Source organism: Emydura macquarii, unplaced genomic scaffold (assembly GCF_026122565.2).
Source record: "Emydura macquarii macquarii isolate MOO-44397 ecotype Brisbane River unplaced genomic scaffold, CSIRO-AGI_Emac_v2 contig_1146, whole genome shotgun sequence".
Classification (NCBI taxonomy): domain Eukaryota; kingdom Metazoa; phylum Chordata; order Testudines; family Chelidae; genus Emydura; species Emydura macquarii.
The window spans coordinates 11,693,059-11,718,614 of record NW_027131283.1 but is presented as its reverse complement, the minus strand read 5'-3'; the positions used below and the strand labels follow the sequence as shown (position 1 = coordinate 11,718,614).

The 25,556-nt window shown below is 37.8% G+C and overlaps 2 protein-coding genes across 3 annotated transcripts in view; one reads left to right on the top strand and one right to left on the bottom strand.

Annotated features, from left to right (window-relative positions):
• The window catches only part of NT5DC1 (5'-nucleotidase domain containing 1), a 219,492-nt gene that overhangs the window by 171,089 nt on the left and 22,847 nt on the right, over positions 1–25,556 (bottom strand). The gene's annotated exons all lie outside the window — the stretch shown is intronic.
• Positions 9,643–24,510, top strand: COL10A1 (collagen type X alpha 1 chain). Its single transcript, XM_067546623.1, has 2 exons — positions 9,643–9,781; positions 22,241–24,510. The coding sequence occupies exons 1-2, from the start codon at positions 9,643–9,645 to the stop codon at positions 24,133–24,135; spliced, it is 2,034 nt and encodes a 677-aa protein (XP_067402724.1). The 3' UTR covers positions 24,136–24,510.

Sequence of the window (25,556 nt, the reverse complement as noted above, 5' to 3'; positions counted from 1 at the left end):
CCATATGAGATCATGGAGTGAATTGAGAGGTATAACAGACACACATTATCTAAAACAATTATTCTTCTTGAATGCTTATCAGAGTAGCCACTGGAGTCGGTGAATATTCATCTCGCCACACGATAAGGGCCTAACTTTTTGTATTCCTGCTGCATATCATGTGTCCGGAATCAGGAAATAAAGACCTGTCTCTTACAAGCTCTCAAATGTTTTATAGTCTGATTACATGGCATCAGAAGTAAACTGCTGAACAAATGAAACCACCTGATCCCCTCAGGCTGGAATGGGAACTGGCAATCATTGTGTAAAGCACTGAGTGGGCTTCAGAAAAAACATTACGTTACATTTGTCAAATATCTGTAAGCAGATTCTTGTAACACACATACATCTACTGTATAAATAAGCAAAAGCAAGGAGCTGTAGGCAGAAGAGTCTGAAATGAATCTGACTCAAATACTATTTTCTCAAACAACAACTGAAAAGATCAAGCAAAAAACACAAATGACTCATCCTAACAATTTACTGACAGTGATTCTAGATGATGGTCTAACAGAAAAAGTCTAGGCATAAACCAAACCACACCAAACTTCACCTCATTGGCACTGTGGACAGGAAAGTACTTCATAATGATGGGATTTTGTGTAATTCTATTCCATTTTTTATAGGTTTTTATACTACCCTCATCATAGCTCCCGTAGTGCAGTAAGTGACATCACTTACATCTGTCACCTGTGGTTTGTTCTCTTTCTCATCCTCTCCCCAAGGGAGATTGGTTTGTGCAGTGTAAAGTGCCTCCAACTCTTATGATTTTATTGGGAGTCTAATTCTATTTTGGTGTTTTTCTTAAAGTTCTAGAATCATGTGAATAAAACAGAACCTCAGCTTTCATTTAAACCCCCTCCTTCCCCATGTTTTTAGCCTTCATAGTCAGACAAATGCTTGACAACCCCATACAGGTGCAAAAGTTGGAAGGCAAAAGAAAGGATTTCCAAATATGTTTTTGAAATCTCATGATTTTTAAGGCAGCCTCACGCTTTTTGTGGCTCATCTCAGGGTTTTCGACTACTTGGAGTCAGCAATGCTGAGAGAGATGTTTTTGTTTATTTGTCACACTTCTATTACAAAATAGAATACATACACAGGACCAACACTGGAGATGTAAAGTTACAAGACTCCCATTAAACTTAGTGGAGAATTTTGCAGGCGTAAATTCCATAATGTATAAGAAACAGAGAATATAGAACTCATAATAAATTAGGAACAGAGAATACAGAAAACTGCACAAAAACAAAAATATAAAATGAAGTTCTTCAAAATACTTTAATGTACATAAGAAAATAAACCAGTATTAAAAATGTCCGACTTTTCTGTTTTAAAAAACTCTATTTTTAAAATAAACTCAGACATTTATTTGTTCTGGCCCTAAAAGAAAGTCTTGAACCCAAAATATTTTTACTTCAGCACCTGTTTTTAAATGGAGCTCTCCTCAGATTTGTTCCAGTTGACAAAACCCACAGCAGGTAACAAGTCCAATGAATGTAACTATTCAGCAGGCTTGCTACCTGCTCTGATAGGTTCACTTTACAAAATAGTTCATTTTTAGCTACCAAGTTTTCAGACAACTGGTGTGAAAGAATCCCCTAATTATATGGTGCATAAGAAAGTAGCTTGAACTTTTTTCACCTGTAGGTGAGTAGGTTAGATATTGTCCCTCTTGCAGCATCTCTTCCACTTTCAGAACTCACTGGAGCATGGGAAATGAACGTAAGAACTAAGCCTAACAGCCAGAGAGGAATGACAAACAATCTCTGATTCTCTTGGGGAAAATTGGAGAGTAAAGAAACCTAAAATGCAGGAACATGTTTTCCTAATATCTTTTCACATCTTGATGCTCACAAGAGGATTTTATTTCTGATAATACTGATCAAATTGGTGATGCTGGATTGGTAAATTGACAGCAAGTCTCTGAATCTCAGAGGGGGCAGATGTTGTCTAATATTTTCAAATGCACCTAAGTGACTAAGGAGTGTAAGTTCCCATTTCAAAAGTGACCCACTTGCTGCATTTTACCTATTTTATTATTATAAACTCTTTAGGGATGGTAACTGTCACTTGTGTCTGTGCAAACTCCAGCACAATGTGGCTGCAAACTTCACAGTAGGCTCAGGTCACTGTTACAATACTAACTATTAAAAATAATGTAATCCTCCTCAGTGTCATAGAGATCAGTACACTCAGGTCACGGAGTTAAGTTTATAGGACTATCATATGTGGAAAAGTATTTCCTAAAGCTGCAAACTGGTTGTTTGGCACCACTAAAGGCAAACAGACTTAGTAGAAATACTGTTATAAATATATAATTGGGTGGTGCCTGTTTAAAAATAATCTTATGCTAAAAAGGAATGTTATGGTCAAAAGTTACCTTACATGACCAAATAACTGACCACTAGCCAAGTCTCCAGTGCCAAAACAAACACAGCCCACCCTTCCATATGAGCTTGAATGCAGGACATTTATTCCGCCACCATGACAGCTGTTAAAAGTATAAGTGACAAGTATCTAAAAAATGACAAATACCAATATGGTAATATAGTCACATAATTTTTTAAACAGACTCTCTCTGGTATTCCAGGGTGAGTTTTGCTTTAAAAATGGATGAGACATTATAGCCCTGCAAGATTAACTTAACCAAGCATCCATTAATTACAAGTCTGCAAAAGAATGAACATATTCAACAACTGAAAAAAATCGTATGTACTTTACAATTAGCTAGGTAAATAAGTTCTTCCCCAGGAGAATTTATGTACATACACACTTTCCAAGTGGCTAGTCTGTATTTTAAATTAGCAGGTCTGATATGCTCTAAGTAGGAGAAGCAGTGCTAAAAAAGTCCTTACTTCAAGTCCTTAACTTATCCATGGTTATTTCATGCCATCTGAATGGCCTAAGCATTCCCTCAAGTTGTGGCCAGTAACGTCCTGCCATTATTTTAACAAGAAACTTCCACAATTTCTTCCCCTTCACTTACGGTAAACTCTATCCCACCTTACAGACAGGAAGAGCGAGTGACTGAGGAATCTAGAAATTTGATTCAACACTTCGTGACAAAAAGAGCCCTTGGCTGAAAATATTTATATTTCGTTAGTTAAAAAATACTGAATATATGGACAGGCTAGCACAAGGGTAGTGAATAGGTGGACCGTGGGCCAAATCTGGACTGCCAGGTGCTTTTGAATGGACCCCGAAATCTTTTTATTTACTTATTATTATCATGACTGTTATTATTTTTCTATTATTTTCTCTGGAATCTGGACCTTGACTATACCTCGACAAAGAAATGTGGACCTTGACAAAAAAAATAACTGACGACCTTGGGTCTAAAGTAATGTTCAACTTGTAATGTAAAATTTTAAGTAGGGAGATAAGGTGAAGACTTTACCCGAGGGGTCATACAATAGCCTACCCCAAAGAAATGTATTTATTTATTTTTAACAAATGCCTGACATTTGATGAAATTTGGCCCATTCCAACAGGAAAAAAGTTGTGCTCTTCTGCATCTCTACATAAGTACTTCTATCGACTTCAACATCATATTATCCAGGTACCGGAAGTATTCATGTGCAACAAAGGATTACTTTTATCTATGAGCCTGAGATAATTTAGTATCCAGAAAGGCTCAAAAATGCACCACAAAGTGGGAAATCAACCCAACAACTCCTTTAATTTTATAGCTAACTTTTAACAACTGTCTTGGAAGCTGCCAAGAATCTCCTCCACCACTTCACTGATTTCAGTCTTCTGTAAGACTATCTTCACTGAAGCTGGTGCTGCATTCTATACAAATGCCTCTTGAGCAATCACAACCCATCACAGGTTTTAGATATTTGTGTTTTAACTGATGAGTGCTTACCAAAGACTATAGTGGAGACTTTAAAGGTGAAGTTTGGAGTAGAACTGCAATACTAGCAAAACAATAGCTGTATCTATTCAACCACATTTCACAGGACCAAAAGCAAAACGTTTGTGACTATTCCATGGATTTAAGTGAATATGTCACCTCTAAAAATTTCTCTGATTTTTAGACACTGATTTATTTCAGGGGGGTAGCTGTGTTAGTCTGTTTTTAGCAAAACAGCAAGAATCCTATGGCACCTTAAAGACTAACAAGTTTATTTGGGCATAAACTTTCGTGGGCAGAAACCCACTTCGTCGAATTCGAAAATAAATTTGTTAGTCTTTAAGGTGCCACAGGACTCTCGCTGATTTATTTCAGTATTTGTTACATTAAAATACATAAAATAACTCAAAGGTAGAATTCTTGTAACTTTTTGAAAGTTTACTCTGGGTTGTATTTTTACTCCATAGAGAAGGGTTTTCTCAACAAGGCTCAGAAAATTTTTCTTAACTATCTCCACACTGACTGTACAGTAAAATTATTTGGTCAAAAAGAGCATTCAAACCACAAAGATGCAAATGTTTCAATAATCAGATGAAGACTTGAACACTGAAACCTTCAGATAAAGAAATTCAGGGCTAAGGCTGAAATTCTTTTTCTGAGTGTCAATATTGTTGTGGTTACATACTAAAGTTTCAAGCCCGCACTGTTGAGCTTACACACTACACATTCAAGATCATACTCTAAGAACTTGTCTACATAAGAAAACAGCCCAGAATAGCAACTGGAAAATAGCTCCGTGTGTGTGTGAACACTCTTATCCCACACTAAGGATCGTTTTGCTCGGTTTACATTGGTCTATTTTGGAAGTGGATTGAGCTAAATCTCAGAAAGGCACTCAGTGTGGAATAAGAGTGTCCACATGTGGAGTTACTGAGTAATGGTTATTGAGCATCAAATTCACAACCTAGCTTATTGCACAATAGCTTTCCCCGAGTAGATGAGCACCAAATCATAACAATAAACCATAATCTGGTCTTCCATATGTCACTCAAGTGTACAGAATGAAAATTTTACATTTCTTCCCTATAATCAGCCAGTGGCGCAAAAACTGTAAGTGATGCTGCAGAAGTTGAACACACACATAAACCATGTCCTCGTGGAACTGCATTCAAACTAACGGGCACTGGGTCCTTCACAGAGTAACTTGCAGGATTAAGGTCAAAGCCACTTTTCTAGCTATGGCTCTGATCCTGTCAAAACTTACACATGGGCGTAGGTTTATTTAGGGTGAGGGGACTCCACAAAAGTCATTTCTTTAGATAAAACATGCGCGGTTAGTTATGAATAATGCTATTCATTCAGGAAACAAAGGTCATGTAACTATAACAATGTGTATATACCTAGTTAAAAAGAAACTGCAATTTTCCAATAATTACTTCTTGTATCCAGGGAAATTAAAATTTTATTCTTATTTACAATGGGGCATATTATATTGCAATAAAATTATTTACTTTTCAAACTTATCAATTGCTATTTTAAATACTTCTTTATTAATGAAAAGGCATCTGTATTTGAATGCAAATTTTAAAATACATACTAAGTGTATTTAAGTGGCCAGTCCCCATGATGAGGTATTCAAATAAACACAGGTGTGTTTATTTAATGTGCTGTTACTGTATATAGACATACACAAGTGTGTGCATATATATGGAAGCCCACACTTCACATGTATGCTTATGGCTAAATCCTGGCATGATAGTGCACCCAGAGAAAGCCCAGAACAGAAGGGGCGAACATGAGGAAGAAGAAAACCACAAACCCACCTCAGCTTCCCACCACCACAAAAAACAAAACCAAATCTTAAACAAGAAACCCCAAGAAGCAGCATTCCAGGATGTAGTCTGGTATAAATCTAAAGTCAACAGACTTGTGTGCATATGCCTCCTGACCTGACAATTGTCCATTAAGCATTGGTCTAGAAATTAGTAAGGAAAGTAAGAAGTTTTATGTGTACAGGAATATTGAAAGATGGTCCCAACTTTATTTCTTAATCCAATATTGTCAAATTGGCAACATTTTCCATTGAGCACGATCTACTTATTACAGCAGAAATTTTAAAACAAAACTATTTTGGGAATTACCTGAACCAAAAAAGATTTTCCGTTTTTGCTCATTTTTAACATCAGAAAAATAAATTCTTTATGGTTGTACTTTGGGTGTGTAACTCAAACAACAGCTGAATGGATTCTCATTGGAATTTACAAGGACACTAATTTCTAAAATAAGCAGCATAAGAAACTTAAATGGTCAACTTCAGTCCAAAATTTAGTTTTTTCTTAAAATTATAAGCAACTTAAAATAAGGACTCTCAAAGGAAGTGTCATCTCATCTATGTAAGCCTTCTCTAAAAATCACTAACCTAGTTATACACACAAGCTTAATATGGAATACAAGAATAAGTCTGAAGGACATATTCCAGAGTGGAGTTTCCTTATGAACCTGGAATAGAAAATTATCTGACGGAGGCTCTGAAGAAGAATGAAAAAGGAGAATACCGCACAATACTACGTGAGATAACTTACTGCACCAATCATGACCTTTATTCACAGCAGCAGTATGTATTCAAAGCAGGATACCAGACTTGAGGCTCCACTGTTGTTTTTTTTTCAGTACGACAAATTATGTTTCACAGACACTTCACCCAATCTTTGGGATGGTGGCTGCAGCCCTTCTGTGCCCACCTGGTATGAGATCCCTGTTCACTGAATCTGTTCATTATTAGTATTAATACTAAATCATAAGCATAGAACAGAACGTCATTTATATCATATCATCAGCATAGAACACTCGTCCATGCCAGCATGGAGAAGGTGCCAATGCAGATACAGGATGTTTAGCTCCAGTTAGCAATCAAGCAGTTCCTTTCATTTGTATTTGTTTTTCAATAACCTTCCCAGTTTTAGAGGGCTACATTCCATAGAAATATAAATAGTGCCTGGCATACCCATGAATCAAGCCTTGAATCCGTGACTCTACTGCGTACTTACATTTGCATTAACATCAGGATGAATCAACACTGTAATATAATGCAAAAAACTGATCATTTATAAACGTATAGATCTTTTAGAAATGTCCATAGTTCACTTTCACTGAGAACGCTTTTAAAAAGCAGCATGCATGCTAAATTTAGCTTTGTAGGTTCACACTAAATTCAGAAGGTCATTTTCTTAATGTCTGTATTATTTCTGCTTTTATGTCATGTTTTAGAACCAGGACGATGAATGATTCAGGAACTGAAAGTTACTGCCTGAAATCGGATATTGATTAATGATGACAGTGGGGCTGAAATATTGTGAGACTTTCTCTCATTGTTTATCAAACTGACAAATCATAACATGCAGAAATAGTCAATATGGTGAAAATTTATTTAAATGGACTCTTAGTATGGCCAAGGCAAATCAACACACTGAATAAACAGAAAGATTTGCTAAGTGTGGAGTAAACTGCAACAATTTGACCCAATACATTAAATTAATGGTGGTTTAAATATAGTAAGACAAAGCCATTAAATAGAACCATAAACAACATTATGTTGAATCAGAAACAAGTCATTTTCTGCATAAAGAAAAATTCTGAAAAAGTAAATGTAAGCTTGTATGACATTTGTCTGATTTTCCATGTGCAATAAAGTCAGTTATTTCAATAAATTAATAAGGCTGAATGTAACAAAAAAAGAAATAGTGGTATTACATTGTATAACTCAAGTATATTTAAGAACTAATAATTAACTGCACATAAACACCACCAATATGTAGACTACTTATTTGATGTATTATATCTCTAGCACAACAACATAACAGAAAGACCCCTGTAGACAGTTTCTCACTAATACAATACACTTATAGATAACTTTCTCACTAATTTTCTTCTTCAATTTCATTTTTATGTATGAGCACAATAAATGGTTCAGATGACTCCAAAAAGTACAAATCCCTAATTAACACCGAGGGGACATACTGTATGCCCCTTACATCACATACTAGTGAGCAGTTACTGATTCATGTGGTCTCCATTGACTTCAATGGGGACAACTCCTGAAAGTAACCACTTGCCAAAGATAGTAAGAACTTCACAGTCACTACAAAACTACTTTATTTCCTTACAAATGTATGCAGAAAATCCATTTTAAAAAAGCAAACACATCATCTACCCCACTTACAAGTTTAAGCTTTTTCCAATGCTACCTCTCTAAATCAAACAAAAGGGATATAAAATAATTTAAGAAATTGTTCATCACATTGAGTATGGTTTCACCAAAAAGTATACAGTATAGTAAGAAAAACTCCAATCTGCTTTAGCATGCCTACCCAAGATAACTCCCTCCCCATAATGAGTGCTTATGACTTTTAGGGAGGAGCTTAAACACAGTGCAACTTCATTTAACAAGGGAACAAACAGTATAAATACCTCAGGAGGATACTTGAAATAACAGCTTCTGTTCTGCACACCTGTGGCAGAAGAGCACCTCAGTAAGCTACTGAAAGACTAAGTGCAGCACTACTACATAACTGGAACTCTACAATATTCCGGTATGCTATGGTTTCATTCAATTTCATTTGGCTTCCAATTTAACTTATACATAGGCTTGGCAGAATTTGATTTTAATTTTCCCCTGTAATTTTGACAGATAATATCTATGTTTATTTTAAAGATTTTTTTCCTATTTGTATTGATTTAAATTTTCATAGTTGCAAGATATTATGGAGGGTGTAAGATATTGAGGAGTGAGAAAATACTTTAATGGCAGATGTTGAGATTCAAAAAGTTAAAGCTTTATAACTATTAAAACAAAAATTGTCAACATCACATATCTAAGTGTACAAAGTGAATATCTGGTAAGTTTTCAAGCAGCATTTTTCTTATCTTGCCTATCTGTACATTTTGATTATCAATGGAAATAGGTTTTCATCGGTTTGTGTATGTGTGGCAAAATCAACATATAACAATGAAAATCTAATCTTTCCAAGCCTACTTATACAGGAGAGAAGTTTCCTGGGGTTCTTTAAGGGCAAGTGACCGTATCCCTGCTGCCACAAGGGAAATTACTTCCAAAGGCTAAGGGTGAAATCTTGGTCCCAATGGAGTCAATAGGCATTTCATTATTGAATTCAAGGGGGCTAGGATTTTACCCTTTATTGATATAGTGTTAATTAAAAGGAGGCAATCCTGCCATGCTGCAATGTGTATGAAAGAGACTTTTCCCGATTCTAGAGGATTTCCAGCTATACTGCTCCCAAACCTAGTTTTGAAAGTCTCAAGAGGCTGACATGCCCATAGCATTATAGAACATAACAGCAAAACAGTCATTTTTTTCTAATAAGAATTTAAATTAGTACAGATTTTAATATGCTGATTATATTCAATGAAAAATTAAAGAACTGTTACTGGAAGAGTATGGGACAGAGTTTGATCTGGAAAGATCACAGATTTTAAAACACTTATTTAAAGCATTTAAACACTTTCTCTGACTAAAATCTGTATACTTTAAGAAATCCACTAGAAATGCATAGACTAGAATTGGGAGCAGTTTTGTATAAAGCAGTACTGAACATGTAATGTTACCTATTTTAATTATGACTTATTTGTTCATTGCTGGGAAACCTGAATTGACCAATTTATTTTTAAAAAAGAACAATCATTTGCATACGTATTTTTTCTCTTTAATGCAGAACAGATTGGGGAATATGCAGATACAAATATCCTTTCTTCTGCTGCTTTCTCTGAACATTGTCCATGGTGGTGATGGGTTTTTTTCTGAACGATACCAAAAACAAGCCAGCGTGAAGGGACCACATTTCCTACCATTTAACGTAAAAAGCCAAGGTAAGTTAAACATCTTTTTAAAAATATTATAAGCCATTATTCTAACGTCCTCATTACAGTAAACATAATTTCTCTTGCTGTTTGATTGTTGTTGTTCACCATCACTAATAACAGTTTAGTTTTATGAATGGGTACACAGTATTGACCAAGATTATCACTGCAGACAGAAATGGGACAGATCTTGACAGTAATGTCTACAGAGAGAGAAGATGCTACTCTCTTGGCTGAGAAGAAGAGGGAAACTCCCAGTTTATAGTGCAACTAAATAAGAAGAGGAAGAGAGGGCATGCAAACAGTAGTGATTTTGAGTTTTGTCATTACCGTTTGAAATACTCCTGAAGCATATATATTGTATATAAGGACATGCTAATATCATCAAGGCTCTTGACCTGGAAAATGACTATTTAAAAAAAAAAAAAAAAAAAAAAAAAAAAAAAAAAAAAGCAATCAAACCAGATATATCAATAAAAAGTAGCTGGAAATTTTACTAGTAAATCAGCTGGCTATAATATACAGACAAAAATGTAAATGCCCAATCATATTCTGCTGTTACATTAGTTTCCTTACTTAAAATTCAACTATGATAAAAGTTTGCAATGCTGAATATTAATTAACTGAATATCCAGTACATATGGACCAAATTTGTAAATCCAGAGTAAGTTCACTGAAAAAATTTGAGTTACAGTGATAGAAGTGAGATAAGAAAATTATCTATAACAGAATTGCTACAGAATAATACAACTCTTTACTAAAAGAGATTAAACACCTGAAATATAAATTGGTGTTATGAAGAAGCTTCTGAAACACACTTAAATATATTTGCTCTATAAAAATATTTCTTTTGAAGTGAAAAAAGTCATCTTTCTGAACTCATTTCAGACATACTGTGTGGGGATTATTATATGTATTTCCCTCTCTCCTGTGTATAAAGTATGTGATTATAGATAATATATATATTAAAATCATTATAAAAAGAGGGATTTCACATACCTATTCTAAACGGTTGGTTAGCATTGAATGCTTATTTCAGCTTAACAAGCAAAATGACACTCTTGAGTTATCTCCTAATGCTCTCCAAATCATTGACAAATTTCACCTTAGATAACTAGGTAGAGAGCAGAACTGGTTAAATGAAATGATGAGTGCACTGCACTGAATACCATTAATACATCCGGGTGTGCTACTGTTACTACAGGTGCATGTTTTATACAAAATAGCAAGTTCAATCAATACAAATACAGCTGGGAGCCATGAGACCCAGTACTTTTAAAATAACCTATGCCAAAATGTTGTGCGCGCTAGCTGCATATGCAACATACAACTAGTTTTGAAGACTAAGACTAAAATGAGTATGATATTTAAAAAACACAATGGATCATCTGAATCCAATAAATCAAGTTTTATAATTGATTCTACATATTACACCCTTCTATTTTATCCTCAGTGGAAATTTTTTGCTAAAAATTAACTCATAAAAAGAGTAGTTTACTTACATCAACATGACCATTTAGGACCCAGTCCTGTTCAGTATCCTCAAGTCAAATCTCATTGCTTTCAATGCACATTGAAGGTACTGAACACCTCCTGTCAAAGCACTGGTTACCTTGCTGGATCTGGCCCTTAATTCAATTCTGCTGCCAGAAAATGTCCCAAAAGATAGAAGTGACCATTTTTTTCTTTCCTAAGGTATCAAAGGAGACATTCAGAGTAGTTTTTATCTTTGTTATAGCTCACCTACATTTAGCTGTGTACTTGTGCAGGAACGTGGCAGTTGCAAATAGAGTTGTTTTGAGATCAGGAAAGTAAACTCGATCCTAAATCCTTCCTCCTACCAGTAGAAAAGTTGTCTTAAGAGTCTGTGTCTTTGGCATGAGTGCTGACTGGTGTCCTGTCTGCTATTGTGCCCACAGTCTGAGCATTGACTTGGTTTTGGTATTTTTCCTAGATGTTTTACACATTTTATGTTTTTTTAAATGTTCATTTTAAAAATAATTTAAATGCAAAACACACCAAGCTGTTTGCCTCATGACCAAAAAAAAAAAAATGTAGCTCATGACCTTGAAATTCTTGTAATGAATAGACAGACAGCTGCTGATTTAACTTTCACTAACAGACACACCCACTGTGCTATGTTTGCAGTCCAGATTTTCACTGACTTCTTGTAGGGTTTTCCCTAGAATTTATGTACCAAATAACAACATTCTCAAGAAAAGAAAATAACAATCTATCATTCAATTTGCTGTTTTGTTTCATGAACAGAGAGTCTTGCTAGTTACCCTTGTTGGGAACTTTACAGAACGTGAGATACACTTCCATTTTAACTCATCCTAGTAGCTGTCCAATAGCAGAAACTCTCAAGTCTGTGATCTTTAGAGTCTCCTTTGTAACAGCAAGACTGATAAAACACAGGACAAGACCATCTTCCTCACTACTTCAGGTGAAGGGCACTCATTCTAACAGATCTGTCATGATGGGCAGAGAGAGCTGCTTCTATAACCCATGGAGTCAGGGATCCATGGGATTTGGTTAGGGGATGGAGTAATAGGGTGGGGAGAGTCCCAGGGCAAAAAGGAGTGGAACAAGGCATCAGCAACTGTGCATGACATCTTCCCTATCTTTCCCTATCTTCCCTACCTGCAAACTTGAATTATTCCTGTCCACGTTTTCACATCACTATGCAGAGAGTCAACCTCAGGATTTTGAGCAAACCTGAGATATGGTCTGAAACACCCCAAACTTTACCTATTAATTTACATTAGAAATTATTGGAGAAGGTACAAGTTGGGAAAGGAGTGGGCAGATGTTTAGGTCCTCCCAACTTCTAAGAGATAGAAGCAGGAAGAATGCTTCTTCCTTTCTTTCCTAGTACTCTGTTAATCTTAATTTATATTTCCCAGTCTTATTTTTTTTTAAATCCACAGCTGGGGCTCTCCTTCACTAGACCTAAAGGTCAGTGAAGGCTGTTAAGTGGTTGGCATGATGATCTGCTCACTGGTGACAAATTACTATTTTTCTCCATAATTTTATTTTAGTAGTTGATTCTCATAATGATGGGTGGGATTCTGAAAAAGCACTCCGTGTTGGCATAACTCTTGTCCCACTGAAGTCAATGGAAGTTTCACTATAGATTTCAACAGAAGCAGAGTTACACCATGTTATATGTTCTTTTCCAAATCCCACCCATAACAACTTCCCAGCCAGATAACATATTTTTCTCCACTTGTGTGTGTGTAGCATTATCATTTGCTAACTATATTATGATACTATTTACAGTACTTTAGTGCACTGTTTGAAGTCTGCAAAATTCCTGGGAGAGGACAACCACACAACCAATTCTGGAAAAAAAAAATCTCAATCTTGCTGGTTGTGCTAACTCCGCACACTGAACTCAATATGTAAATAAGGTCTGGCTAGACTCAGAGCACATAGACCACTTTGTGTGTTAGAAAATACATGCCAAGAAATATATATATATAAAAGTAGCCAACCAACACTTCAGTTATCCTGGTTAAAAAGCCATTACTTTCCGTAATCTTCTCACCTGTCCTGCTCTACCATGGTTTAATATACCCTCCCTATACAAAACAGAAGGACTGGGATTTTTAAATAGACATATTATCTTGGAAATTAGATTTAAGAAGAGATCCTGGCTTGGCAATGTTACATGGTTCAAACACAAAAAGCAAGGAGATGGTAATATATTACATCCAAACAAGCGTAAATGAGTGAAGTAACTGCACATGCAGTTTCCTTTTAGGTTCTTAGTGGGATAGGATTTTCTCTACCCTTCTAAATCTCTAGTGTAAAGGAAATATCAACCTTCTTAGGTCCACAAATATACCTCCTTTAACCAGGGCCGTTTTAAGACCTTTGTAGGCCCTAGGCACACTTGCCTTCGTAGGCCCCCCGAACCAAAATAACTAATTTGATTTTAAGCTATTAATAAATAGTTTTTTAAATAAAAATAAAAAATTATATATACATTTTTTTTTCGTAGTCCCTGAAAGTTTCGTAGGCCCTAGGCACTGTGCCTATCATGCCTAATGGATAATACGGCCCTGCCTTTAACCATTTCATTGCCATTTGCTACTACATTCTGTGAGGTGTTAGCATTCTATTGGCAAGTCTACACGAGAGCCAAATGTTGCCATTTTCCAACCAGTTGTAGTCAATATTGCACTGGTGATGTACTAAGTGTGCAGAGCATCACTGGAAATGTATTTTGGTCACCATTCAAAAGTCAATTGCCAATAGATGCCATACAGTTCTCCTAGCTTTTCTCCTATACTATACCTGGAGTAGGGGAAGTGAGATATTTGTGTAGTATCTGCTGGCAAAATGATCTTTTTTTTTTTTAAATACTTTGTTCTTAGGCAGCACCAAGTGGCTAAGGAAGGTGAATCCCATGCCTGTCACTAGACGATGCACTTATCTGATTTAGATACGTCTATCATTCCTAAGAATTTGCATAGAACTTACTGACCTGAACTTGTTACTGGGAATGGCAAAGCTCCCATGTAAACTATTGCCTTACATGGCCCTCTGGAGGAGTGGGTGGTGGAAAAATCATATATTCTGATTCACATCAGCAAACCAAGTAACACTGCACTAAGGGACATGAAGAACCAGCTCCAAGTGTTATATGAAGACAAGAGTCTATTGCATCTAACTATGCAAATAAAGGAGAATTAGGACAGAACTAAAGTGATTTCATGGTATGAAAGCATAGCTCAGTAAACTGAGTACTGACCCTTTAAGGGAATTAAGTTCATTTGGCTCTTAACCTAGAGTATACTTTTCACCTGGTGGGCCTGCACTGAGCTTCCTTGAATTACAGAGTCATTTGGAGAACAAACTTGGCCAGAGTCACATAGTCCACTTTGCCAAACTGCCCTCTTTATATACCTTATTTACTTTTTTTGGATTCTAAAACATTTAAAAGTAGAATTCCCGTAGTTAGTGGGGAAGCTTACTTCTAATTCTCCCCCTATGGTTGCAAAACAGTAATTTGAACACCATATATATCACTTTAAGAAAATTTCAATTATTTGTATTAAAACTTTGTTTGAAATATTTTAACTTCAACAGCAATATTTTAAACGGTGTATGTTGCTGTGCCTCAGGTATTCTGCTTTGGCACTCTAGGTAACTGAATAAAACTCCCATACTAACAACAGTTCCTATTTTATTCTTTGGCCTCAGTTTTTCCATCATCTGGTTATGAATAATTTGCATAATTCTAAAGGGTCCTGATGGAATTACTATGCAAATTCTGTGTGCCAAATTCTGTGCACCAGAAGCCACTGTTAGAAGCTACAGTCACAGCAAGGTTTGTGCACTGAACACATGAAAGGAAGACAGCAGGATATATGAGTTTGAAAGTATGGGAGGAAAGAAGCAAAGACAACAACCTGTGTGTCCCTTGCAGTTACACTGCTTACAAAGGAGGTGAGATGCTTCTGCATCAAACAAAGAATCTGAAGTTCCAAATTAAACTTCTGATGCTCAATCTTACTCTACTTGCTCTGTTTTAGAGAATTTAAGATGTGTTCTAGCTGCCAGTTTGTCATGCAAAAATCTTAAATGGCTCCAATTATAGAGTCCCCAAACCAAAAGTAATGTAAATATTAACTTAAAATATCAATAAATATTATATCCTTCAATTTCTATGGTTACTTAAAAAAATCCCAAACAACCTCTCATAGGTTTTTAATTAATTTACTACTCTTGAAGGGTGATAGGTTGATAAGCTCATTCATAGAACACAGAGCATGGGCAGCAGCAGGGTGAGCTTCCCCCTTTCTGTCCCACCAATGTACCCCAAACCTTACACTTGAAGGATGATCTTTATAGGTGAACAGCTAATTCACTCTCCATATCCCCTCTGTAGAGGCTATTGCTTAACAAGGCAAGTGTGTTTTCAATGTGGACATAGCCACAAGAAGCTAGACTATATCCACAATCATCATATAGGCCACTGAACAGCCAGCCATTAGTTAGGAATCTGGCCTGAGTTGGTACGAAGGACCCGTAACTGAAAGGTGCTGTAGCTAATCTCTCTACTAATCTCTCAAGCCACTCACCTATTTTAAAATTAAAAAATAAAATAATAGACAAAAGACGACAGAACTAACTAACTAACTAAGACTGTGATATGAACAGGCTCGGAAAAAATCTTATTTCTCAATAATATAAGAAATATTTTTGGGATAATTAAAAAAATTTTGCCAGGTGGACTACTGCAATTTTTCATAGCAGTCTTCTGTACTGTAAAAAAGAAAGACCACGTTTTATATTACATTTGTATTACATGTTCTTTCCTAATACAGGATTTAATTACTCTAATGGAACTCATGGGTACTACTTTTGATGTGCCGACTTCATGTTAACTAAGTCAGTATGCTGCATCCACTGGTCCCATCTGTGTTTAACCCATGATTGAAAAAAGATGTAAAAGTCTAAAAATGAACCACATACTTAACTTACATTAAAGGTTATTTCTTATTCTTGTAGGGCTCGAATCTTCCTGATTTTTCCATGTCATGTAGTTCTTCTTAGAATGGCTTCTTCAGTTATCATTTTTAGCAGCTCCAAAACACAAAGTTATTACTATACCTTACTGTGATATCATAGTTTAGTAGTAATCAATCCCGAGAGCATCAGCAGCATGCTACAGCTGCACCGTGCAGTTAAGAGGTACACTCCACTTTGCTGCCACAGTCGCAGGCTCCATAGTACCTCATCCCATTGGAGACACCAAACTTTTCACTTTACAAAATCCCTGGTGCATGCAGTAAAGAGATTGCTTTCTATTTGTAGGATTTAAGACATTAGCCTTATTTTAATTAAGTTAATAGATGACGAGGTGGTAGCATGGGCAAATTAAGGTGACCTTTTCAGGGCTACACTGTAATTATGTAGAAGCAAAAATTGCACTTTTATATTTGGCAGCTAACAACCATTTTCTTGGCAGCACATGAAAGCAAATCCCAGTGAATACCAAAACACTGTACATGGACCAGATTTTTCTTTCTCCCAACATGACTCTTACAAATAAGTACAGCCATATATATTTTAGAGAAGAAAAACTGAATTATTTGTCTATACTTTCTGGTTAAGAGAGTGTTATGCAAGAGATCTAAAGGTTCAACATAATTAGTAAGTGGATGGGAAGGAAGCCTTGGTGAAACTCAAATTTGGAAATGAAAAAAATATCTGCCACTAATTAGGAGTCACATTTAATACATCAAGCAGCTGGCAAAACAGTTACACTAGAGGTACACAACATCCAATGATGCAAGTGATCCATGTTACAACATGACTTCTAAGGACTACATATTCTATCCTGATTGGAGAAGGAGCCTTCACATGTAGAAGGGCAACAATTTGTCAAGATAAGAGCCAACAAAAAATACATTTCTGGCTTTAGCATCAAGTGAAGGGATGAAAGAAAATAGGCAAAAACCTGTTGTATACACTTGAAATAACATCATTAGGAATAGTAAAGAGAGTCAGAATAATTTTTGAAAGTTGCTAAGCAGCTCTAGCAAGGTGCTGATAACTTTGCAGAATCAAGGCTTCTTAACCTTTTCTCAGTCCACAACTACAGTTATGCAGATGCATATTGTATGAATGAGATCTGTCATAAGTTTGTTGATGTCACTCATGATTACATCATAGATGTACAGATGAGCAACATCAGCAAAGAAGCCCCAACAGCCAATCACAATTCAACTGCAAAGTTATGAGTAAACGTTAAAAGAGCTCTGCAGGCTATGGCTATGTGACTTTCATTTATGTCAATGGAAGTTGCTGGCAAAATTCTTGGAAAAAAGTATACCGCTTAGTTGTAAAATAAATAGGGTAACTATCTGGTTATTCAATCACTAGCAACATCCTGTTATATTGTTCTGCCTACAAGATTCATACTTTGCCATCTAAATTTCTTAGATGTCCCAGTTCCTCACTGGAATGATGAATTTTTAAAGAAAACTAAGCACTGCTGAACGCCTTCACTTTGCATTACTAAATAAGAGGAAACATTTATACACAAACTAGCACAAAATATCTTCTATACAGTGAACTGCTTTCCTCTCCCATTTCCCATTCCATCTTGATTCTTGGCACAAAGTTTTAAACTATATATTAACTTCTCTAGTCTTTTCACTGACACTGGATACTCTTTATCCCAGACAAACTTATAATGTGTACCATTTGTGCAGCTGTTTATTCTAGGAGGCTGCAATACTACAGCATCACACACGTTGCAAGTAAATTTACACACAGACACACTTAAGAGGCTGAAATTTAAACTGTATTTGATTTATAGCTATCATGCAATCACAATCGTCAAATAGAAAGTATTTCGATTCACAGTGGAACTCAGACTTCTTACCATCCAACAGCATTTTCTAAATCAAATATTAAAGTTCTCACCAAGGTTAAGTCCTTTTCCCCTCAGTGGACTTTACTATTCTACTTGCACACCTTTTTTAAATATTCATAGCAACTTTAGCTGTAGAGGAGAATTCTTAATCTACAGCTCCATTAGCTGAAGAGCATGGCATATTCATGCAAACTGTGGGGTTTCACATTGCAGTATCCTCCTGACATTTATATTTCTAGTATTATAGATATTCCACAAAAATCAGCATCCAAACCATAGGATTCTGCAAGTTCCCAAATAAAAGTACCTTGGAGAGTCAACACTTAAGCACAGAGCTCTTTATTTCTGTATTTATATCTGACACATGGTTGAGTGGCTCCATCTGCTGCTTTATTTTTAAACACCAAACCATTTTCTGTAGAAAAGCACAATACTAAAGAACTAAAATACAGAAAAGTCATGCTATGTTATGAATGACAGTGCAGTGAAATTAACATTTGCAGGGTTGTTGTAGCTGTATTGGTCCAGGATATTAGAGAGACAAGATGGACGAAGTAATATCTTTTATTGTTTGAAGGCCAGAAAAGGAGGTTTGGGAAAGATTTCTTTCAGGATGTGGTCCCCATCGAGTTGGGGTTGTAACTGTTTAAGGATACCTCATATGGATTCCAGTGGGGGGTGGCAGGTGGCAACAAGGGGTGTGTGGTTGGAGGGGTGTTTTTTTCTTCAAGCTACCCCCCGAACCTCACCATGCTCATCAACAGAAGCAAGTTCCCCACAAACCAGAGCACACCAACTGAAGCCAGTACCAGACCCTGCCAGAACAAGATACAAAACCTGCAGACACATTTCCATTGCTATGGTGATCACCACCATCTCCAACAAACCTTTCTAGATCCATTGGTCCTACACATGCCTGTCACAACATGCAGTGTACCTCACCCAGTGCACTAAATGCCCCCATAACAACTATGTGGCAGAAACGAGATAGTCACCGTGCTCTTGGATGAATTCACACAGCAAAATGATAAAAGAAAAAGAACACCATATCACATCACCCTGGGCGAACACTTCACTCAAAATGATCACTCCACAATCTGACCTCTCAGTCCTCGTTCTCAAAGTTAAGCTGCCCAACACCTTCAAAATATAAGCCTGGGAGCTTAAATTCACAACTTTGCTAGACACTAAAAATCATGGTCTCAATAAAGACCCTGGATTTATGGCTTTTTACAACAATTTGTAACCCACCAATCTCCCTTTTTTGACTGAAGAGGTGTTAATAGGTCAATTCACTTCAATGATCTCTTGGAATATGTGTTAACTACTTATGATAAACAATCTGTTCCACCTGTGACACTCTGGGTATGTGGACACTGCAATTAAACACCCAAAGCTGGCCCAGGTTAGCTAACTTGAGCTTGTGGGGCTAGGAAACTGCCAGGCTCAAGCATTTCATTACAGTGTACAGTGCTTAATTTGTGCAAGGGCTGCCAGAACTGAGCCCCAGCACCTCTACGCTTGGCAAATTCATAGCCCTGGCAGCTCAGGGCTTGCCTGTCATCTATGAAAGTTAAAAAATTGCTTGAGCCCCAGCACGTATTTCATTACGAAGTATTAAGCACTGACAGTGTGCATACCTTTAGAGTACCTTTCCCAGACCTGAAGAAGAGCTCTGTGTAGCTCGAAAGCTTGTCCCTTTCACCGACAGTAGTCCAGTAAAAGGTATTACCTCACCCACCTTGTCTCTCTAGTGAAATGAATGACTATCATTTGCCCAATAGTATATAAAGTGAAAGGGATAACATCTTAAGCAAGTTTATTTGTAGTGATCTCCAGACATGCTATGCAATTTAGTTACTAAGAAACAAAACCGTGAGTCAGCCTTGCAGGGGAAGGAGGAGGGAAAGGCTGAAGTGTCAATAGTTAGATGCAGCATCAAGGAGGAGTTTTAGTAAAATAATTGATACAACAGCGGTTCAGGCATTAGGGAGCTTGTTTGGCTTTGCACATTTTCAAGTAGGAGGATTCAACAGACACCAGTACCTTATTGAATTCACTGGAGATTTTTCTGTCATGGTATCATGACCTAATGCTACAAATTTCAAAATTTCAAACGAATGCCTTTGACATTAAAGTTCTGTAGACTGTTTTAGGAAAAGATTGTCTATGGTTTGAATGAAATCAAGAACTGCATAGCAATAAGTCCACTACTTACTTCTCATCTGAGTTTCATCTCATTCAGAGAACTCGGATTTTACATAAGGATTGCTCAAAAGCAAGACAGTGATTTTATTAAAATACATATTTGCAATATTGTAAAAATCCAAATATTCACCCCTCCTAGCTCTACCTGATTTTGTTAATTGGAAACTATCAAAATCTTTAAAGAAAGGGAATTTTTTTTCCATAGGATATGAAGATCCTTGCGAAGAGCAAACTCAGCTTTCATATGCCATTTATATCTTCTTAACACTGTTGGTTCCCATTCATTCCACCACCACACTGCTTTCTGTACGACACAGAGGGCTTGTTCACACTCACCCAGAAATTTGGCGGCAGTCGACGGGAGTTATGCAAACTACGCAGAGTATTTTGCGTAACTCCCATCGACTGCTTCTGCGCGCTGTTCACATTGCGCTGAGCCCCGTCAGCTCAGCACTACACTAGTTGAGGAGGTGGACTTATTAAGTCGACTCCTTCATCGATTGAGCGGGTCTCACTGACTGCTCAATTGATCACGAAAGATCGATCTGGCGGCGGCGATTTTGCCGCCGCCAGTGTAAACATAGCCAGAGACAACCAACAATGTACCTTTCTACTCTCCTAAAGACTTCACAATCTACTTGCACAGCTCCATTCAAATCCTACTGAAACCCACCCAATACTTCTTTTAAAAAAGATTTCCAGAAGTATTGTTGCTGCTGCTATCACTGAGAATAGTACTTTCTGTAACATATTTACTTTCCATTTCTCCAAGTTATGTGCTCAGCAGGTTTAGGTACCCGCTTCCATCTCTCTAAATCATTAAGGGCCTGATCCAGAGCCCAGTGAAATCAATAGGGGGTCTGTCCATTGACTTCAATGTGCTTTAAATTCTAAACTCATTATGCATTTCATCACTTGCCCAAACTACTAATTCTTAAGGTCAGAAGATCACCGTAAAGGATCTATTGCTGGAAAACTTTTCATGACTCATCTCTCAGTGGAGAGAGAAGAGTTTCCAATTGGCTCCAGATACGTGGCACAGAATAAGAACAGTTAGCTGCACACTTCTCAGCAAGCTACCACAGGAAAGAAAGTTATTTTACATGAAACAGACTAGTAACAATGTCTTTTTAAACAGGTCTCATTCACTAGTTATAGAAATTACCTCTCTGCTGGAAATCAGAGCTCACAAGTTTTGTCAGTGTTGTCAAACACCCAGCCCACACATTCAATCCAGATTGCTCAATATTTTTATAGCAATCACGTGACATTCAAATTCTGCAGAATCTAAGCTTTCATTTAAAACAATGAATTAATTAACACACTCTTAGCCCACCCAGCTGGGGAGATAACCTTCCAAATGTAAAACAATGTGTAACGGTCTTCATGAGTCTGCAAATAGATAGGCTGAAACAAAGAGTCAGCAGTGAACTCCCACATGCCTTCCTCCCATTCACCTCACTGCAGTGTTAGCTGTCATGCCTAATGAGCGAGCACTCCAGAGAGGGAAGGAACGATATATTAACTATTTCAATGCTGATCATTTTAGTGATAACTGGGGGAGGGGGAGAGATGGGAATGTTATGTAAATATTTAACCAGATTCAAACACCCCATTGCATCAGGTATTTTTATGCTTCTTTTATCAATGGATCAATTGAAGCACAGAGACATTAAGTGACTGGCCCAGATTCACATCAAATCATTGGTTCTGGAGGGGATAGAATCCTCTGCTTGAACCACTGGAACCTGCAGTAATTCAATTTTTTCATTTTTATTTTGTTTCCTCTTTCTAACTGTCAGACAGAATACTGGCCAATTGTGAACCCTCTACCACAGCACTAATGATTTTACTGTGTGTCTTAGGTTTACAGGGAAGGGGAGAACAAGGACCCCCCGGTCCACCAGGTCCTGCTGGCCCAAGAGGACAACCAGGCCCAGCAGGGCCACCAGGCTATGCAAGTCCAGGTTCTCAAGGCCCACCAGGCCCCCCAGGCCCACCTGGATTTTCTGCTGTTGGCAAGCCAGGCTTACCAGGTTTACCAGGAAAACCGGGGGACAGAGGATTAAATGGTGAAAAAGGAGATATTGGACCTGCTGGTCTCCCAGGACCAAGAGGGCCATCAGGGCCTCCTGGAATCCCTGGTCCTGCTGGAATCTCTGTTGCTGGAAAGACAGGGGAACAAGGGCCACCAGGAGCACAAGGGCCACAGGGTGTCCCTGGAGAAAAGGGTGAGCCAGGTATTCCTGGTATGAATGGACTAAAGGGAGAAAATGGATTTGGAGTTCCAGGCCGCCCAGGTGACAGAGGGCTTCCAGGCCCGCAGGGGCCGCCAGGGGCCCCTGGACTTGCTGGGATAGGGAAGCCTGGTGAAAATGGGTTTCCAGGTCAGCCAGGTGTGAAAGGTGATCGGGGTTTACCAGGTGCCCCAGGACCAGCTGGCATCCCAGGCTCCCAAGGTCTTCCTGGGGAACCTGGAACAGTGGGAATCGGAAAGCCTGGAGCAAATGGGTCACCAGGATTGCCAGGGATTCCTGGAGCAAAAGGTCTGCCTGGACCCCCAGGCATGCCTGGATCCCCAGGTCTTCCAGGATTTGGAAAGCCAGGTTTGCCGGGGATGAAAGGACACAGAGGACCTGAAGGCCTTCCCGGTGTTCCAGGAATCAAAGGGGATCAAGGCCCAGCTGGAGTTCCAGGAGAACCAGGGCCTTCTGGACCACCTGGAAATATGGGTCCTCAAGGACTTAGAGGAATACCAGGTGAAAACGGCCTGCCTGGGCCAAAAGGTGAAGCAGGACCTGCAGGTCTTGCAGGATACCCAGGAGCTAAAGGTGACAGAGGCCTACCAGGATTAGAGGGAAAACCAGGATATCCAGGGGAGCAGGGTCTTGCTGGTCCTAAAGGACCTCCAGGTTTATCAGGTCCAAAAGGGGACAATGGCCCTGCAGGGCCACCTGGCCTACCTGGTCCAATGGGTGCACCAGGACTTAAAGGAGCACCAGGATTTAATGGTGATCCAGGCTCAAGAGGCCTTTCTGGAATACCTGGTATAAGAGGTCCAATTGGGCCACCAGGCATTCCAGGTTTTCCAGGCTCTAAAGGGGAACCAGGGGCACCAGGATTACCAGGTCCAGCTGGCATTGCTACAAAAGGTTTAAATGGACCCATGGGGCCACCTGGGCTCCCAGGCCCAAGAGGCAACAATGGAGAACCTGGTTTACCAGGCCCTCCAGGTCCACCTGGTCCTCCTGGACAAGCAATACTCCCACAGATGCCAGACGATTATATCAAAGCAGGTGAGGGTCAAGGCCTCTCAGGAATACCTTTTATGAAAGCAGGAGTAAACCAAGGTCTAACTGGAATGCCAGTATCAGCTTTCTCTGTCATTCTCTCCAAAGCCTACCCAGGGGCCACAGTCCCCATCAAATTTGACAAAATCTTGTACAACAGACAGCAACACTATGACCCTAGAACAGGAATCTTCACATGTAGGATCCCAGGACTTTACTATTTTTCTTACCATGTACATGTAAAAGGAACAAATGTTTGGGTGGCACTATACAAAAATGGTTCACCAATCATGTACACCTTTGATGAGTACAAGAAAGGATACCTTGACCAAGCTTCTGGAAGCGCGGTCATTGACCTCATGGAAAACGATCAAGTCTGGCTGCAATTGCCCAATGCAGAATCTAATGGCTTGTATTCCTCTAATTATGTGCACTCCTCTTTCTCAGGATTCTTGTTTGCTCATATGTGATAGTATCCCACCTTAGCCATCCAACTATAGTCTCCTTCAGACAATTTTAATTGGGCAGTGATCTGACATCTATGACTGGTCATTCAAACTATTTGCAACAAAGGGAAAATGAGGATGGTAGGGTAGGGAAGTTTGTTTCGAAACTAAAGCATGAAAGTAATTTTTTTTTTGTGTGCTTTTAGACGTTTGCCAGAGATTTATTTGCAAAATCTTTGTAGTAAGGGCAAGTCTACTGTCTCACTGAATACAACACTAAATATCATGATAATATATGATGCAGCTCTTCTTGGTTTTACATTTTCTTAATCAGTATTTCTAAATTGATTTTATATTATAAATGTGCTCTTCAGCCTTTATAAAGTAATAAATCCAGACTACTACATATTTAACTCACTGAAACAAAGATTACATTTTAAATTCATCAGTCACAGAGATTTTGTGCGTTCATAACAATGTTCAAGAGATTTCTTTTAGAAAAAGGGAATGCTAATTTACTTTGTGAGGTCTCTATAACAAGAGACTTGTTTATGAAATTTCACCAACTTTAAAAAAAAGATGTTTCCAAAGATTTTAGGCATAACAAAAGACTTTGTCTTTCTAAGGTACTGATTTCACTGGAGGCTTCTCTTAAAACTAGTTCATCAAATAGTCTGAAGAATAGGAAACTCATTTGTTTGGCTTTCTGGAAGAAAAGGGGTGTTGCACATTTAAGGGTTCCCTTCAACAAGGAGGTGAAGGGGAAAGTTTACAGGGATGGACAGAAAGTGGAGGAGGACTTTGGAAGCAAGTTTTTTCTACTACAGTAAATAAATTAAAATGTCTATTTTGGATAAGGGTGATCCTCTGGAGGATTTATTTAAAAAAAAAAAACAACAACTATGTCTGAAGAGCCAAGCATTTAAGGCTAAAGATGAATATGCAAATTGTGCATCTAGAAATCTATGCAATGCAATGACTTTTTAGAAATGTGATTTTATAATCTGCAGCAACACACTAATGCAATATTTTGAAAGCAAATTTTAAATGAAGGTGCTATAGACTAATGTTCTGGGTAAATGTTACAGTAATGCACAAACTGTTTTTAATCAGTAAATTCAGAAACTGACAGTATATCTCTACAGCAAAACACAGACATTTATGAATATACTGATAAAGCTGTTATAAATTTGGAGTATATCAGCTAAAATCATTAGAGGCATTCTCTTATCCACACAGTTTTTCATGCCCAGTAAGTTTATTTCTTTAAAAAGCATATATTTTAATTAGGTTTATTAGTTCCCAGTTAATGAAAACTGGGAATATGCATTATTCAACAACATATCTGACGCGTTCCTAGCACAGCAAATTTAATCAGCCAACAGATCACTCTTTACTGTTTATATTTACTGTTTATACATATATTTAATGTTTCATTAATTGGT